General features: G+C 44.3%; 1 protein-coding gene across 3 annotated transcripts in view; it reads right to left on the reverse strand.

Moving 5' to 3' along the window:
* iqsec1a (IQ motif and Sec7 domain ArfGEF 1a) overlaps positions 1-20,257 on the reverse strand; it is a gene marked incomplete at its 5' end in the record, with an annotated part of 216,824 nt that overhangs the window by 31,899 nt on the left and 164,668 nt on the right. The window contains one exon of one of the 3 annotated variants that reach the window (XM_079495492.1): positions 2,008-2,485. The exons of the other annotated variants lie outside the window; for them this stretch is intronic. Within the exon in view, the coding sequence (XP_079351618.1) occupies positions 2,008-2,072 (65 nt within the window). Of the gene's footprint in view, positions 1-2,007; positions 2,486-20,257 lie in introns of those variants that run through there. 3 annotated transcript variants of the gene reach the window in all.

The raw sequence follows: 20,257 nt of genomic DNA on the forward strand, positions 1-20,257 counted from the left end.
AGCTTGTAGATCGAAACCAAATCTGAAACCAAATTTTATTCAATATGTAGTGGGGGGTCCCTGCTGTACCTCTCTCAGCGAAGGTCCTTTATCTGAAAAGACCCCACACTCAAGACCCCTGGTGTAGAGGGAAAAGGGTATGGGGACCGAGTATAGCGCATTAATGATAATGCGCTACCGAGTATAAGTGGTTAAGTAAAAAGAAAAAGTGTCTATAAACATGCACAATGCACAACGATGACTAAGGCGGTTTGCATCGTGATCCATACTAATGTGATGTTTTTTTATTATTGAAAGCACAGGACGAGGTTGAACTTTACACAGTGACTCAGCTTGCAAGCTGCGCCTGGCCAGTTGGCAGAAGATTTTTTCCAGCAGACAGTTGACTGTATATATAATCCACAGGATCCTAGACACGTTTTGACTCCAAACTCCTGAAACGTCTGGTTGGTTAAATGGTTGTAAATGTTTTAAACTCAATTTATACTCCATCTGCACCCGGATGTGTCCCTTCACTTGCAGACAAGGAAATGATCTTCGAGCTAAGTGTAATGTGCTCCCTCTCATCCTTTGCAATAGTTAGAGTGGTTACTAACCAACCGAAAGCAAGTACTGTACACTATACAGCACATCCATCTATTCTACACCTTTAAAGACAGCCATACTGTGATAATGTTACACCGCAAGACTTTAACACCAACTTTAACAAACTAAACATCATTCATCTTGCAGACAGTTGAATAACTTCCATCTGTTGAGTAAAAAACCTCAAACTTCTGTTAGGGATTGCTACAGTACGCTACAAATGACAGAGTACGCATATGAGGTGTAATACTTCTGTTAGGGATTGCTACAGTACGCTACAAATGACAGAGTACGCATATGAGGAGGTGTAATTGCTTTGAGTTTGGATTGAAGGCTCCAGTCAGTCACGGCTTACTTGACACTAATTAGTTGCAGAGGAATTTGACTTGATCAATGAACGAGCTTCACGGCATATTGCATGTTACATTAAAACAGTCATTACATTGCCATACGCCATCAACGAAACCAAACACCTGAGAAATATCACTAATTATGCTTCTGTCCGTTTCAGTCACCCTCCCACACGGCAGCAACAAGCCAAACAGAATCGACTGACTGTCATGTTCTCCCCGGTTGTTAATAATTTAATCACACAGAAGATAATTCTGCACCTGCCCTTGAAGGCCCGTGCCATTAGGAAGCCCACCACCAGCAGCACCGTCACAGCCGGTAAGCAGCACAAAGCCACAGACACAACACGCCACAGGAATGCCCTTCAACGCAGAGAGGTGGGACGGCGGGGTCAATCCAACTCACAGATGGTGTCTGTAGAGCGGAGTGAGTCGTACAGTACTTGAGACAGACGTAATCCCGTGTTTTTATACTTTTGCCGTGCGACTGTGTCGCGTGCCCGAAAATAGCTGATCTGCAAGCTCACAATGCGTCGCATCCGCAACGCATTGCGAGCTTGTAGATCTGATATTTCCGTGTAGCGGTACAGTGACCCACTAGGGGAGACATGATCTGTTTTCCATAGAAGGTGAGTCAACTTTGGGAAAAAAAGGCAAGACGGCACGGTTTCAATTCCCCTGGACTCTCTCGGACAATTACTTTGCACCATTAAGTCTCATTTACATTTAAAGTGGGATGCCGACAGGCTCCAAAAAAGAAGCGTTTTGTGCATTTGTCATACAAGACAAAACCAACTCAGTCTCTATACAATTTATGAAACACTTGTTTTGTGATCTTCAAAATCCCCAGTGTCACCTTATCCAATGACAAAACTCATGCACAAGAACACAGACACGCACGACAGGCACGCACGCACGCGCACAGCCTCACACACACACACACACACACACACACACACACACACACACACACACACACACACACACACACACACACACACACACACACACACACACACACACACACACACACACACACACACACACACACACACACACACAATACTCTTACCATCCATCCAGCTCCAGTTCGAGCAGAGACTGGGTCTTCTCAGAGTTACACTGCAAACACCACATGCTGGCCAGCAGTGAGTCAGTCAGTCAGTCGGCTGGTCAGTCAGTCAGTCAGTCGCCAGGCAGACTGGGACATTACATTACAAACACTACCAGTCAGTCCTCCCCATGAACGCCTGCCTGTAGGCTCCTTCAGCAGCAGAGAGGCACAGCAGAGTCTCCCGGCAGCAGCAGCGCACCGTCCGTGTCCGTAGCTCTCTGGGTGTTCGCTGCTGCTGTGCTGCGCTTCCAGCAGACGTTCCCATGGCTCTAGCCTTGAGGCAAGCAAGCAGCTCCCAGTGGACTGGAGAGAAACTCGCACACTCCAGTCACTGCTGCATTAAAGTGGAGCTCTATAGAGTCTTTGACAGACAAATGGAGGTCTCCCTTTTTTCCTCTCCCTCTCTCTCTCTCTCTCGTCGGCACGCCCCGGCTGGTAGGAGTGTGAGGGAGGGGTGGCAGGGTGGAAGAGTCCGGGCTCTTGCCTTGCCAGGTTGCTAGCTAGCAGTATGGAAAAGGGGCGGGGTGCAGAGAGGGGAAGGGGGTGTGGTGGCTCTCTGTAGTGTGTGTGTGTGTGTGTGTGTGTGTGTGTGTGTGTGTGTGTGTGAGTGCATGCGTGTGTGCATGCATGCATGCGTGCATGTGTGTCTGGGCCTGGGGTGCCTTCTGCATGGCGCTGATTGCAGGAGCAGGGAATACAAATGACCCTAGACAGAGGAGAAGGAAAGGGAAATCTTTTTTCTTTTCCTTTTTCAGTCATGATATCAGAGAATGGGGGGGGGGGGGGGGGGGGGGGGGGTGGTGGGGGGGTGGCGGGACTGGAGGGATAGAGGAAGACAGTGAGTGAGAGATGAAAGGGGCCACATGGCCCCCCCATGCAGAGCAGAGTTTTAGAGGTTGAGAGAGGAAAGCAGGGAGGTTAACCACTAGGAGAGAAGAAGAGAGGGAAGATGGACATGTTGAAAAAGACAAGGGGGGGGGAGAGGAGGATCCTCGAAGAAGCCGAGTGTATGAAACAGCCGGAACATAGCAGGGCCACGGCGAAAAGGAGAGCAGCAATGTCAGTGGTAGACAGAGGGAGGGGAGGAGGCTGGCGGAGAGAGAGAGAATGGGGTTGGGCGTGAGCGATCATCTCTGCTGCTAGTACCTTTATGCAAGTCTCCCACCTGCACCCGGGAGTAAGCAGGTAGAGAGAGAGAGAGAGAGAGAGAGACGGCAAATGTGCTGCTAGCAGCTACAGAAGCACCTCTATTAATAGCTCCTTTCAGGAGGTGTAGAGAGGTCTACATGCTGAGAGGAGGCCTTTCAAACTCTCCTGCAACCTTCGCTTTATTCCACCACAAGACGTTATCTGCTTATCTCCCATCGCGTTGCCCGTCAACTGTGGTGGAAGAAGTAATGCCACAATTTCACAACGACTCTGTAGACATTTTTAAAGCACAGCTCAATACCTACTTTTTCTACACTCTTGCTTTTAAATTCATGTCTTCACTGTATTGCATTACTGCTATTATTTTAATGTTTTATGCCTTGCTTTTAATTTTTTTTTCTCCATTTCTCTGTAAAGCACTGAGCTGCATTTCATGTCATGAAAGGTGCTATACCTGCCCACTCTTTCTTCTTTTTCTCCTTCTGAAATGTACACTCTGAAGCGATATTGCCCTTTGCCCCTGTTAAGTGTTGACCTGATGCCATATGTAGTCCTGAAGAAAGCAAGGATGTTACAGAGACACTGGAGATGGAGTCACTTGGAGGGGGGAGGGAGGGAAGAGGGGTGGAAAAAAAAATCCTGGGAACTGCACTTGTGTCCTATGTATGCATAGAAATGATGTTATTGTACTGCTTTTTCCAAATAAAATAAATATTATTATAAAAAAAAATAAAAAAAAAGTGCTATACAAATACATTTTTATTATTATTATTATTATGATTAAAGTAATGCAAAGTAACATGCATTACTTGCACCTTGTGTTTACCTCGCTCTGGATTAGGAGTGTCAACTAAATGCCTTCTCTATAGTAAAAGTACTCCAAAAAGTACAGTACTTGAGTAAACTTACTTAGTTATCACCCCCCACCGGTACTGTTACACAGCAACGGCCTCTCATCTGTGGGGTTCCACCGGTTGTTGACATGACCGGTCCAGAGGCTAATCACTCCTTTGAGAGATGCAGAGATGAGGGGGGAGTGTGTCTGGAGGAGGCTAACTGCCCCCTTGTCAGAGGTATTTTCTATCTAATGACACCAGGGCACAGGAAACAAGAGGAGAGAATAGTTCCCAGATGGATGTCGTTTTTCTTTTTTTTACAGGGACACCAATCACTGACGCACACGTCTCTCAGAAGGGAGGCGCTGATGTTGTCCTAATTACTAGGCATGGACCCTAAAATGATTGCTTCCTCTGGCCATTTTTCTTTTTTTCTCTTCTCATCTGGGACTTCAAACGACAGATTTGAGAATGAGGAGCGAGCGAGTGGAAGAAAGAATCACTTTAAAGGAGGAAACAAATTGTCATCATATATATTTACAAAACTGTTACTTTTCAGGATTAAAATTCTAAAGTATCAAAAGCAGCAGATCTACAAGCTCAAAACGTGTCACTTCGCACGAGGTTTCGAGCGTGTGGATCTGCTACTTTTGTGTGATGCTGTATAGACTGTAGAGTGATCCAGTAGGGCGTTAATTTACCAAAAACATGGAGATAAGAGGTTTCTGCCCACCCAGATGTGCTTAAACGCAGGTGCGTAGGCAAAAAACAGTGGACAAAATCAAAAATAAAAGACATACCCACATACTGCCACTTGCACGTTCAAGGGAAGGTATTTAATGTACTGTAGGAGCAACGTTTCACAGGCATGTCCATTGTAGTTATTCATTTGTCATAAGCTCCTGTTAATATTTTGTATTGGTTTCATATTTACGAAACTCACAAGACAGACTTAATCACTTTCATTTTCCTAAATGTTAATCACGATAAATGATAATAGTAACGATTGTCGTCCCATCCCTATGCATGACCCGACACTGAAATGCTCTTAGTTGAGCAGACGTTCATACTGAAACTGACCTACTGGGCTATTTCAGTGTAGGAGAGACCTTGGCTCTCTAGCGGCTCCAGTGACTGCAGCTGTTGATGCATTGTGGACAGAGAGAGGCCACAAACACTCCAATCAACTGACAGCCTTCACCTGTCACACCGCTACTGAAATCCATTTATTCTCAGACTGGCGGTAAACAAAACACTCGAAAGAAACATGGAGCAAATAAAAAGAAAACATCTAACACACTTCTAGCAGCAAATTGACATTTAGCCCTTTCTGTAGAAAGCCTGAGAGGAACAAGTACAACGGTCACATACACACACACGCGTGCAACACACATACATGAGTTCAGTATTATTAAATGATCCTTGAGGCGGTGTTTGTTTTGCTGCTGGACAGGGAACGGCTAAATAGAGACTCGGCATGTTTGTGGGAATGAGATATGAAGTAATAAGTATCACAAGTTCCTCATATTATCACTGTCTCATTTGAATCCCCCCCCCCCCCCCCCCCCCCCAGGCCTGTCATGGCTGTGTCCACGGTGGCTCTCCAAACATCCAAAATATGATTGACTAATTATATGAATACCAGGTTAAGCTAGGCAGCAGCCGGATACATTTTCCTTTGCACAAAATTTCCACAAGTATTAATTTCCTCAACTGCCGTCTCTCTGTCTCTCTCTCTCTGTCTCTCTCTCTCTATCTCTCTCTCTCTCTCTCTCGGGATCTATCTTTATTTTATTCAACCTTTATTTAACCTCTTTCAACTTGCCATGCCTGTTTTGGCCACCCTCTTCTGTTCACAACAGACATTTGTCTAAAACATAGAACATAGCTGATACAAGCTCACCAGCTATTCATCATACAACTAAGTATAGGACTGAAGTGGTTAGCTCAAAGGGCCACTCTTACTATTTTCAATATGATCAATATAATATATTGATCAGTTAAAAATCTGTCAAAACACTGAACATTCTGTCATGTCTTCGCAACGCTGCCAAGTTCACCCCATGACATCACTGGGGTAGAATCACCCCATGACATCACTGGGGTAGAATCACCCCATGACATCACTGCCAAGTTCACCCCATGACATCACTGGGGTAGAATCACCCCATGACATCACTGCCAAGTTCACCCCATGACATCACTGGGGTAGAATAGAATCCAAGTGTGGAAAAACTATACCACCTACTTCCAGGTGTTTTTATCAGATACCCTCGGTGACTGTAAGCCTGTGTCATTGCCCTTTGTTCTCCATGTTTACAGCAGGACAGTCTAAGACCAACTGGGGGCCTGCCACTGGTTGATGCCAAGTGGGAAGCCTCTGGTCTGAAGCATGAAGCCAATGGGTTCTGTGTGTAACTGTAATTGTAGTCCCCAGGTTTCCAGAAAGAGCCATAGCTTTGTTTGATTGAGCCAATCAAACGAAGCTACATGGGACACTGAACGGAACAGGAAATGGGTATACCACCACTTGATGGCGCACCACCATCACTCCAAGATGGCTGCAACGCTTTGTCTATGTAACACCTCAAACATGCTTGTAAACATGCACGGTCGCGTGCGCATACATGTATGTGCACACATGCACCCTGACATTCTGAATGAATATGTTACTAATTTCTGCTTTGATCCATTCATAAATATGATTAAAAAATGAGTAAATCAATATATGAGAGTAGAATAGGATAAAAACAAGTTTTTGTTTTGTACAGCATTACTTTTTTATGTTTTTTTTTTAAAAAGTAACCGGAAGTTACGTCATCACTCAAATATGGCGGAGGCACTGGGCGCTGGTTGTTACTACGGGACTTAATGGGAGTATATAGAATCTCTTTGCCTATACCACCTTCTGGAAAAGGCGGAGCAACGCATCACACCGGCTCCACCCTCTCAATCCAAATATGTTCACTTCTGGCTGGCTGCAAAGCTCCATGATGGCAGTGTAGTGCGTACTACAGCTAACATGGTGACGGTCAATGTGCCAGACTAAAAGTTTCAAAACGGGAATCCACACAAACCAGTGGCTCTGTCTGTTCTCTTTTACAAGTGGCCAAGTGGAAGTGTACCATGGGAACAGTATGAAGACTGAGAACAGACCAAACAGACAGTGGAAGTGTACCATGGGAACAGTATGAAGACCAAGTGGAAGTGTACCATGGGAACAGTATGAAGACTGAGAACAGACCAAGTGGAAGTGTACCATGGGAACAGTATGAAGACTGAGAACAGACCAAGTGGAAGTGTACCATGGGAACAGTATGAAGACTGAGAACAGACCAGTGGAAGTGTACCATGGGAACAGTATGAAGACTGAGAACAGACCAGTGGAAGTGTACCATGGGAACAGTATGAAGACTGAGAACAGACCAGTGGAAGTGTACCATGGGAACAGTATGAAGACTGAGAACAGACCAGTGGAAGTGTACCATGGGAACAGTATGAAGACTGAGTGTACCATGGGAACAGTATGAAGACTGAGAACAGACCAAGTGGAAGTGTACCATGGGAACAGTATGAAGACTGAGTGTACCATGGGAACAGTATGAAGACTGAGAACAGACCAAGTGGAAGTGTACCATGGGAACAGTATGAAGACTGAGAACAGACCAAGTGGAAGTGTACCATGGGAACAGTATGAAGACTGAGAACAGACCAGTGGAAGTGTACCATGGGAACAGTATGAAGACTGAGAACAGACCAGTGGAAGTGTACCATGGGAACAGTATGAAGACTGAGAACAGACCAAGTGGAAGTGTACCATGGGAACAGTATGAAGACTGAGAACAGACCAAGTGGAAGTGTACCATGGGAACAGTATGAAGACTGAGAACAGACCAAGTGGAAGTGTACCATGGGAACAGTATGAAGACTGAGAACAGACCAGTGGAAGTGTACCATGGGAACAGTATGAAGACTGAGAACAGACCAAGTGGAAGTGTACCATGGGAACAGTATGAAGACTGAGAACAGACCAAGTGGAAGTGTACCATGGGAACAGTATGAAGACTGAGAACAGACCAAGTGGAAGTGTACCATGGGAACAGTATGAAGACTGAGAACAGACCAGTGGAAGTGTACCATGGGAACAGTATGAAGACTGAGAACAGACCAAGTGGAAGTGTACCATGGGAACAGTATGAAGACTGAGAACAGACCAAGTGGAAGTGTACCATGGGAACAGTATGAAGACTGAGAACAGACCAAGTGGAAGTGTACCATGGGAACAGTATGAAGACTGAGAACAGACCAGTGGAAGTGTACCATGGGAACAGTATGAAGACTGAGAACAGACCAAGTGGAAGTGTACCATGGGAACAGTATGAAGACTGAGAACAGACCAAGTGGAAGTGTACCATGGGAACAGTATGAAGACTGAGAACAGACCAAGTGGAAGTGTACCATGGGAACAGTATGAAGACTGAGAACAGACCAAGTGGAAGTGTACCATGGGAACAGTATGAAGACTGAGAACAGACCAGTGGAAGTGTACCATGGGAACAGTATGAAGACTGAGAACAGACCAAGTGGAAGTGTACCATGGGAACAGTATGAAGACTGAGAACAGACCAAACAGACAAAGGGATATTTTCTCTGTCAATGTGGATATCATCACAAAGATCACTTGTTTCCCATGAACCTATAATAACCATTAATTGTATGAAATGCACATCAAAAGCGTTCATAGTGTACCTTTGTCTCTCCCTCTGTCATTCTCTCTCTCTCTCTCTCTCTCTCTGGGTTAGGACCAGTCCTGCAGTGCACAGCTCTGTGCTGTGTGGAATGATGTCATATCTGGGAATTCCAAGCAGAGAGGCCCCACTCTGGTGCTCATAAACCCAGTTCTCTCTCTCTCTCTCTCTCTCTCTCTCTCTCTCTCTCTCTCTCTCTGACTTCGACTCAGTACATATGGTCTTTCTATGTTTTCAGCTCCTACTTCCAACATTCTCCATGACCTTTTCCACACACCCACCCAGAAACATTAAAGCTGGGACAAGGCCAAAGAGACATCCATGGGTGGCTTCAAACACGATGCCTTTATCAGGTGCATTTCCATTTCCAGATCCACTATATCGGTACAACACTGTCCAATTGTGTTAGTTTAACAACTTGAACTCTATAGACCCCATTTTGGGGGGGAAACATTTGGCGAAAAATAGCTAATCTACAAGCTCATAGCTAGTCTATTGGCTATTTCAGCAAACATATTAAAACACTTGAACCTAATTTGCATTCCTATTCTGGGATTGTGTTTCTACTAACAGGCTCATGATGTGTAGATTGGCTATTTTTTGGGGAAGCGATTTGGTACGGAGTAAAAAAAAGTGCATCAAGCAATTAAAGTCCATTTGACTTTAATTTGAAGAATAGAGGGTTAGAGTAGAGCGGGGGAAAAGGAGGGGTCCCTATAGACCCCTGAGGGATTCCAGTCAACTTAGTTAGTATATAGAGTATAGGTGGTTATATAGAGTATAGGTGGTGTACACATGGAACCAAATGGACCCTTCTGGAGCCACTGATGATTTATTTTTTATTTTTTAATGTTTTTACCACATAGCAGTAACATTATCAGACTGTTTAAATGTCCTGGGACTCTCTTAGGGCAGACAAAAAAAAAGAAAGCAAGGACGAGGAACAGAGAGAAAAAGGAATTTGGAGGAACGTGAGCGAGGGTTTCTTCTCTCCTTCCCAGAGCACTTTAGTGTTTGTGTATATCGTCGCTGTCGACCAGAAACCACTTATCTCCATATTCTAACTTTTTGTGTTTTCTCCTAAATAAATGTCCTACTTGATTATACAACAGTGTCGCACAACAGCATCATAAGTAGCAGATTTGCAAGCTCGAAACGCTATGTGACGCGTGTGAGCACGTAGATCTGCTACTTTCGCCATTTTAATATTTTATTTTTAATCCTGAAAAGTCACAGTTTTGGACATATGAGATTTCTACCCAACAGAGAGAGAGACGATACTGTGCGTCCGTGTCTACATGATGTCATGCATCATTTCTCATCATCTTGTGCTGCATGTCGCTGGACGCAGCCGAAGCAGCCGCTGAGTGCTGCTGCAAAAAACAAATGGACAAATGGAAAAATAAAAACGAAAACTCGGACCCCTCTAGCCCCTGGGTCTGGAAGCAATTAGAATGGAGGGGGTGATGTCATCGTTTGATACTACGGCGATATTCTGAAAGAGATGTGGAGGGGTGTGTGTGTGTGTGTGTGGGGGGGGGGGGGGGGGGGGGGGCAACGACAGCTTGGCTCACACTTTGGAGAAGTTGGAGAGAGAGAGAGAGAGAGCGCACACACACACACACACACACACACACACACACACACACACACACACACACACACACACACACACACACACACACACACACACACACACACACACACACACACACACACACACACACACACAACTATACTTGTGAGGACAATTTAGTACACAGAAATCGCCGTAAATCGTTGTTGTGATGCGTTGTGAGGCTATTTTCGGTTGCGCGATACCAGTGTGCAACTATATGAGTGGCCATAACTCCAACACCAATCTGGGAACATATTCTGTAAAACGAATCCTCTGTTTTTGCCTCTGGGGGACAACCTCTTTTTGTGTAAAACAGGAACTCGGGTTAGGCTCTTCCCCTTTCTTAGTCCGCTTCCTGCCGGGTGCTTCTGTGTTTATTCCTACTATACAACACTATACATGTTTAAAGCAGTGGGGTTGACAGATTATGCCTGAGAGATTACCAACAGTTTAACCTAACCTCTGAATGCCTAATCCTTAAACCCCAACTCTACACCCTTTTATTATCATAAAACAACTAGTGAGGACCAAGGGAAATTGTCCTCACAATGTACATCTATACTTGTGGGGGACATATGGCCCTCACAAGTACAGTAATACAAGTACACACGCGAGCATGCGCGCGCGCACACACACACACACACACACACACACACACACACACACACACACACACACACACACACACACACACACACACACACACACACACACACACACACACACACACACACACACACACACACACACACACACACACACACACTTTCCCCGTTAAATGTTTGGGAGTAAAGGATTCCTGTTGATAATAAGAAGTTGGCAGTAAGATGTATAAATAGGCGCTGTAGTGACAGTAATGAAAGGATATGCTGTGTCTGCTCTACACATCCCGGGCTCTCTGGCAGCGACGCTGCAGCAGATGTGTTGCCTCTGGGATCCTTGGGGACTGATGATCAAAGCTCATCATGTCTGAAGAGCTGCTCTTAAAACCTGTCCCATTCATCACACGCTAAAGCACTCGCTTTCTCACTCTCGGGACATTTCACGTCAAGGACCACCAAATTGATATGTATTTAGGGGCGCAGGGCCACGGACCTGTGCCGATTTGAAAGGATTTATTTTTCCAGGTAGGACCCCCCCCCCCCCATACGAGAAGATTTGTATTCATAAAGAATTCTATACGTTATTTCTATTTTATTCATTTTTTTTTCAAGACTTTTCAAAATGTTTCGAAAATAGCGGATCTACCAGCTCACACCTGTTTTTGAATAGCCAAAGTATAAAACAAGATACTGTATACTAGAAGTAAAATCGGAATCACAATCTACTAACTTAAACCCAGGATAGGACATAAAGGCATGTGGTTCTGGGTTAAAGGGGTTACACAGATTTTGATGCAATATTGTATATTAAAGGGATTGTGACAGTTTTCTGAGCTCAATTGCACCCAAAAACCTTGAACTTTTAACATTCAGTAGATCTGTGGTCTGGGGTTTTCTGGCTCAAACAAGTGCTCTGATTTTCCTGTGGACTGTGAGGTAAGAGTCCACAAATCCCATATGACATAAGGATTTGCCAGCAGATATCACTGTTGAGGGATTTTTCCTGTTTTCGTTGCAGCTCAAAAGGCTTCAGAACACACAGAGAAAACCCCAAACCACAGAAAATCCACTGAATGTTCAAAGTTCAGGTTGTGTGGGTGTAATTGAGGTCCTAAAACCTAAAAATAAAACGCTCCTGTAACCCCATCAAGGAACCCCAGACGGTCCCTGGACCCCACTTTGAGCACCACTCATTCTCATCCAGATAGACAGGAACTATAAATGTGTCCATGATGAGGCCTGTGGGCTGGCCAAACTCAAAATGGAGGCACCGGCCAGATTGTTGATGTTGTTGTTTTTCCGTTGTGTTATAAAATAAAGACATGTTTCAATTAGTCAGCAGCAGCGACACATTCGTACTCGTTCCCTGTGTGTGTGTCTGTATGCGCACGTGTGTGTGTTCACTTAAGTAGAAATTGTTCACAAAAACACACACACACTTCAAAGATGGAGATCTGCCTTCAGTAGTTTGACTTTTACAACGGACAGCGATGGAAACACAGCACTGTTTTTAGCATAAATCCCAGGTTTAGTTTTTTCTTCCCATTATACAATGTTTCCCATTCAGTTCAGTCCATTTACCAGAGCCCATATTTCAGCGGTAGCTTTTCATGAAGGCTCCTCCCCCCGCCTGTACAGAAGCACAATGATGTCCTGCTAAAAATAGAGCCATGTGAGGTGACACACTCTGGTAAACACACCGCCAGGCCAGCCTGGGAGACGGATAATACTGTCTGCTACGCACAAGACACGTCTTCACAGGCCCAACGAACCAACGGGCAGAACATTCAGACCAAACGACTGCGTCAGCCTCAGCAATCCGCAACACTGATTTAATCTCCGGTTGTCTAAAAAAATAAGCCGTGAAAGGGTTTTTCCCCCCAATGACATTGAGAAATGTGGAGGTCAGTCAGTGAAGAAAAGAAGAACAAGAACAAAACCGTGAAAAATATAAATGCTGAGAAGAACTGAAGGCTCCACATGTACGGTATATGGTGGTGTCTCTAGCAGAATGGCTCTGTGCATGGCTCTCTGAAACGTGACAGAAGCCGCATGGGGTATAAATACGCACCATGGTCACAAGAGTATGACACTGCAGCCACACAGTCAAAATTAAGATCTATTACATTATGCTTCCCATTTGTACACTCTCAGAGTGAAGTAAAACACTGAGTGTATAGTGTAGATTTAATAAAGAATCGTATCAAATGGGGGTGGAGGGTCCGTGGATTAACGTCTATCAAACTGGGGGGTTCTTGAAATTCAAAAGGTAGAGAATAACTGCTCTATTACATTATTAAGGGAACAGAGCAATGCGCCCCAGTGTGCTTTCAGACCGACAGTGCCACCCACTGGTCTTAAGAGACACTGCACGCTCCCTGTAAAAGCCACAAGCTTGCTGAGATTGGACTGTGATGTCATCATGGAGGAGGAGAAGGTCAGACATGGCTGTCATGGCCGGTGGGGGGGGGGAGTGTATTCAAAGGCTCAGCCATGAAAAAGACAGTTGACCTGCTTTCGCTTGACGAGTCACGCCACGTTCTATTTTGAGGAAGAGGCAGAGACACACCTGTCACAAGCCACAGTGGATAAATCCTGTGGTCTCACTTCACTCGGGGGTCTGGAGGGGGGGGGGCAAGGGTTTGGACTGTAACAAAGTAGGCTACATTTTGTAGCTGTCGGGCAGAAACCTCTTATTACCGTATCTCCATATTATATTATTAATGTGACCCTTGATAACACTACAGCGTCGCACAAAAGCATCAAAAGTAGCAGATCTACAAGCTCGAACAGTGGCACAAAGTGACGCAATTTCAATTTGTTGATCTGTCTATGGGTGTCTAATGGCAGGAACCAGTTTGGACATACCCCATGCTGTTGCTCTGCCTTGTGCTCGCTCTGTAACACAGAATGATCTTAAGCAGGAACACATGCATGCCTCTGTTCAAACAGTCAATGATTACGATGCATTCATTCCTGACGCCGGACCAGCTGCCCACTCCTGCATGGGTCCAACTCTAATGGCCCCACAGTGACTGAACTATCCATCATCTGAATGATACCATCTTCACTACACTATGTGTTTGTTCAGCTCACTGATAGAAACTACTGTGCGTGCACAGTACACGCACGCACGCACGCACGCACGCACGCACGCACGCACGCACGCACGCACGCACGCACGCACGCACGCACGCACGCACGCACGCACGCACGCACGCACGCACGCACGCACGCACGCACGCACGCACGCACGCACGCACGCACGCACGCACGCACACACACACACACACACACACACACACACACACACACACACACACACACACACACACACACACACACACACACACACACACACACACACACACACACACACACACACACACACGTAGATTGGCTGATTTCACTACTTTTGTGCAATGCTCTTGTATGATTAAGTACTAGGAGAACATAAAAAAGTGATAGCGAGAGATAAATAGAGAGTACTTGTGGAAATGCAATCAAATCAGAGCCGTGAGCTAAATTATGCTATTGAACTGGGCAAATTGACTGGAAGGTTTAGTTACAACAACAAGGGATTGTTGTTTCAATTGGATTTACCACGCCAGTGATTAGATACCAAATTAATGATCTTGAGCATTTGTTGCTGTGTTGTTTGATCTTTGAACAGATTGAATTAGTGCAGCTCGGGCCCTCGGCCTCTTCCCAAAAAGCAGCAGCGTTTGGAAGTAATCAATCCTAAATTAGTTTGTTGTTGCTGTAGACGGAAACAGCGAGGTTCTCACAAATTATGGAAGAAGTGGCACAATTTAAAATAGCACTATATTGTGTGGCTGTAATATGACTTCTCCTTATATTTACAGTTAATAGAGGGCTTGCACAATTGCACATACATAAAGTGAGTGGCAAATCGAGTGGCAAAGTGAGTTTAACATAGTTTAATGCAATCGGATAGGACATTTCTGTTTGAATGTATGGCCAGAAAGTAAGTTTTGCCACTCAGTAGGCGTTCCGGGTATGATGATGATGTCACGCGCATACCTTCTATAGTCATTTTGCGATATAAGTACAGTATGAGTATGTTTATGTATAACTTGGGGATATGAGATGTCATTATGTATATCGTTGCTGTCAGGCAGGAAACCGCTTATCTTCACATTTTCACTTTTTGTGTTTTTTCGTAAATGAATGCCCTACTTGATCATAGTAGAGACAGAGGGTTGTTTTTTATGAAAAACAACAGAGGGAACAATAAATTCATGCCTCTCCATCTTCTCTAGATCCAGACCCATATACAGTACATTTCATCAAAAACTCTCTAATCATGTTTTTCCTTCAGCTCTGGACTAACTAACAGTCAGTGCCTCAGTTCCTACTGAGGCTGTGCTCCTGCTGCCCTTCCCTTCCCTGGCAGTGCCAACTGTATATAGCCTCCAGCATGGCATCCCAGAGCCCCGGCGGGCACAGACACTGGGGCTATTGAGTGGCGAGGAGTACCTCCCAGCCCGGCCGTGTGCTCTCTGGCGCAGCGCGCTGTTTATGTTGGCAGGCCGCATAAAGGCTGCCTTTCTGGTGTGACTGTGTTCCATCACACTGTACACTTTCCATCTTTGATTACGAGAACGCACGCACGCACGCACGCACACACGCACACACGCACACACACACACACACACACACACACACACACACACACACACTCTTTTCACTCAAGTAAAAGTAGCAACAGCACAGTGTTACATTTCTGTAATGAATTCCTAATATATTTATTACATTTCTGTGGCATAATTGAAACCAACTGACAAGCCACGTTTCATTATAATGGCCCTTTCATTTGGCTGCTGACAGTGGTATACACAAAACATAATGTTATGCATTTCTTGTAAGAAGAAAGTGCCTGAAACTTAAGGATTGAATACAGATGTGACTGCTGCTGCTGCAGGCTCTGGAAGACAAGGATCTAGTTTACAATTGCTGAGTGGCATAACTTGAAAATACAATATTCATCTATAATTATAGCATATGGATCTACAGTAGAAGTAGAAGTCACACGTGAGTGGAATAGCTACCCAACATACCGTATTAGGAACATACTATAACTGCTTTATTCACCAAGTACAGTAACAACACAATTGATTTCCTGATTTTGGCTTTTCTTTTCTGCCGTAACAGCAACCATTTCTGACCAATAAAGACTCTAGTCTGTAGATAAAACTGCTGTGTCAGGTTCTCAAGCGTTCGTCAAAGGAAATCCTGCCTCTTTATCCCAAAACTCAGCACATCTAAGTGGAAAACAACAGGCCGGTCCAGGGCAAAGCTCTGCCTCCAAAATGAATGTGGCTCACAAAAACTGACTGAGGATCAGTTTACTGGTAACGAGAACCCGGTACTGTTATGCTTCTCCTAATAGCAATGGAACCTAGATCATTAGTATTTAAATATTAATTGAAAGCCATGGTCGAGAGCATCTTAACAATGATGGGGGAAATTAGAAAGCAAATTATTCATGACTGTAGCCTCATGATACAGTCATATGCCAAGACTTTGGTTTGCTGTCGACAATGAACATGTAAAGCCAAGTACACGGCTCCCAGTACCTCCGCACATTTTAAAGCAACATTCCTCTCAGAAAACCTCAATGCCTGACAGAGTATCAATCAAGGAACAGTCCCAAGTGTTGAGAGGAAGTCATAATTTTCACTTCGACATTCTTTTTCCTCTGAGAAAACATGCCAAAGGCTACGTTTTCTGCAGGTCACCCGGGCGCAGAGAAAATGTATTCACGTCGACACATTCCAGCGGAACGAGATATCTGAGTGTGCAAATTCCATTCATATTTCATTTGCAGCAAGACCTGCAAGGAGTTCCAGTCAGCATATCTTATATATATAAACATAAAAACCCATCGGAGGAGGCGAGGCATGGCATGCCGCCGTCGCTTCCGCACTGATAGAAACGTTTTAAGTAAATCAAGGAGATCTAAAATTCACGACCGGAGCCCCTCGAGAAGGCAGGATATACTCCCCAAATGGATTACACAGCATCATGTTTATTGTCTCAATTCTCTCAATGACTTTCATAAAGCTCCGCTTGAAACAGCACCCAGGGCATTTACAAGAGAAAGAGGGGAGCTTTTTATGGTGGTGTAGAGATCAATTCACATTTCATTTCTTATGACAAACTACCTGACAGAGGCTAACGTCGTTTGCAGTCCATTTAAATCACACGCAACCCGAGGAGGCCCTAGTCTCTCTTGGATCTATTCCAGGACGGACGCATTGGAACTCAATGAGGAAGGCGATGTCTTGAGGGAGACGACTAGAGAAGAAAGAGCTAAGCTTATCCCGCGTCAATATCAACACAAAGCTCCCCCTATATTATACCTAATTAGGGGACTCTCAGAAAAAGGAAGAATGCCATATTACTGAGAAATGGTTTCCCAACAAATGGGAGAGTGGTGCTTGTCTGCTACCTTGGCCATGTCCTCTGAGGTTTCGACAAAGCTTACCTCTATATTGATTGGATATATAGGCCGTGTCTCTGCGGGCTGCAGGACTCATTGATCTGAAGCCCCCTTGAATGAATTATTATCCCCCCCAGCCCAATTGTCTCAGGTGCAGGAAAACACATTTCAATAGCACCCCTCGATCACAGGCTATAGTGTAGTCTGTTGATCACATAATGACTGAACACACGAATATGTCACCGCTTGGTAAACCCATGATTCTGTGTGAAATATCCAGTATACGGTTTCCAACTGATCAGATCAGTGGACAGTTTAGAAATCAATTTAATGTATTGTAGACTAAGGGTGCAAGTGTGCAACCGTTAAGTTAAGATAAGATAAAAAAAGATAATCAATTCGAATAAAAAATAATCGATTGGGGGAGGGGTAAAATGTTTTTATAGTGAATTGTCGATCTAAAAATCTCACTGTGTGACACTGTTTTATGAAAAGTATAAAATAGGGCTTAGCTGGTAAATCATACTGTACAGTACATACTAGTAATAAAACATAAATTAGAATTTGTATGGTGTCGATTCGTTGACATATACAATAAAATCACACCCGTGTGAAGTGAGAGGCACTCTTATAATCGTACTGTACATCATCATACATCATCTCATTCCATCCAATCAGAATTTGCGTCCTCACCTTCGTCTTCAACACAAACAGCTGGCCATTCATTATCAATGGCATTTAATGTTTGTGTTGGGACAATGTTTGTGTTTACACGCACACTCAAAGCTGGACATCAAAAATGACCAAATAACATGGCTCCCTCCATTATTGAATTAATCACAAAAGTAATCGCCAAGAAAACAATCAATATTTACGGCACTAAAGTAGACACTTTCCTTTTGCTTTTAGCGTGACATCAATTCTGCACCACGTTCCATTCTACAAGGAGGGCTCTAAATGGCAGGGTCTGGGATTAGTGTGTGGAAACACCAGCGTAGTGAGGAGGATTCTCCACCTCATACTCCCTAAGCTGTCGAATCACCAGGGAACGTGCAGGCCTCCAAGGCCAGGGTGAGGTAAAGACACTAATGTGATTTGACGTGTCTTTTTTCACTGAACGATGGCCGGCCTCTCTCTGTCATTGTAAGCCACTAAATGTCCTCACAGCCCCGGGTGTAAAGCAAAGCAAAGCAAAGTTACTATATTTACCCAGGGTAACTGGACTAAGCATCAGATACTTGTTTACAGCCAGGCCCTGCTCATAGAACATTTCATGGTAGTGGTTCAATGCCTTGCTCAAGGGCACTTCAGCGGTGGTCAGTCAAGTGGTTCTCAAAGTGGGGTTCATGGGACCCACATGTCCTTGAGGGGGTCCCCAGCAAAAAGACCGTTTCACACCACCTATTTTTATTAAGCTATTCCAAAAAAGCTAGCGACCACGTGTTGTGAGCTTGTATACATTACATTTTGAAACATTTGGAATAGTGGAGAAAGAAAAAACTGAAAATGTTCTAACACCGTAAATCTTCGCTTAGGAATTGGAGGTTCCGAGCTGAGGGTCGAATGCATAAAATAACACCAGAAAGAAACAGAGTTGAGTCAACACTTGACTGGTGTTGAGAAACGCTAGTCAAGAGAATGAGGTTGTATCTGCGTATCTGCAAAGAAGGATTCTACACACCCAGAGAGTAATCTGTGTCCGACATAGATCAACAAGGGTCATCCGAGAATGTTTTCTCTGTTGGTGGAGTCGGTTTCCTAATACTGAATCGACAGTATCACACTGTGAGATTATACAAATGTACTTAGCCCGGGGACCCTCTAGTTCTTAGCAAAAAATATTGTTTTTTCTTATCTTAGATTTCAACCACTCTTGATGCGCAGGGTGGACAGGTCTGGGCTGTGTGGGGACTGAGAGATGCCCTTTTCTGCGGAAAGTGGATGTTTGGAACTATGGGAAAGGGCGGTCCGAACCGGTTCCACATCTGGTGAGTGCGCACTGTTTTTTTAAATGGTCATGTAAACAGGAAGACTGACTGTGAACGGTGGCCCACAGGTGATTGTACATTACACACCCCCATTGCTTGTGAGACAGGGAGGGAATGTGTTACACAAATATAGATGGAGAGCCCTGACCCACAAGAACTTCAACACTGACAATTTAACAATTACAATTTAGGCATTACATTTGTCAGACGCTCTTATCCAGAGTGACTTAAAAATACAACATTGGAATAAGAAGAGTAAGCATGAATGAACTCTAGTCAATAAACAACGAGGTAAAGTAGTCACATAAGTAGAGTGCAAAGAGCTGTCTATAGTGCCTCGATGAAACTTGAATACCATGGCAAAGATCAAACCTAACATCTGTCTAAACAACATATTTATTTCTAAATAACATTCATATCATTTATGGTGAAGGAAAAACAAAACACGAGGAAAAAGTGACCAAGATGCACTATACTCGTATCTGCAAGTACACTCTAGCATCAAACAAGGGACATTATATACTAGTCACGAGTCTAGCATCAAGAAGGGATATCGCCGCTGCTGGGTCAAAACCTTGTCTATTAAAAATCATTACTTTTAATGAGATGGGGGAAAAGATTACCTGTGTTCCAATACATCCAATGTAGTTAGTCACAAGCTCTTCCTGATAATACAAGAAACTGTCATATTACATGCTTTCATTTATGAAAAAAGAAATATGGAGATACTATGTTTCTGCCCGACAGTGACGACGATATGAGTTTCTGAGGAGGCTAAAAGATGGCCCTCTGTAAGTGTGG

Source organism: Electrona antarctica (genome assembly GCF_951216825.1).
Source record: "Electrona antarctica genome assembly, chromosome: 2".
NCBI classification, from domain to species: Eukaryota; Metazoa; Chordata; class Actinopteri; order Myctophiformes; family Myctophidae; genus Electrona; species Electrona antarctica.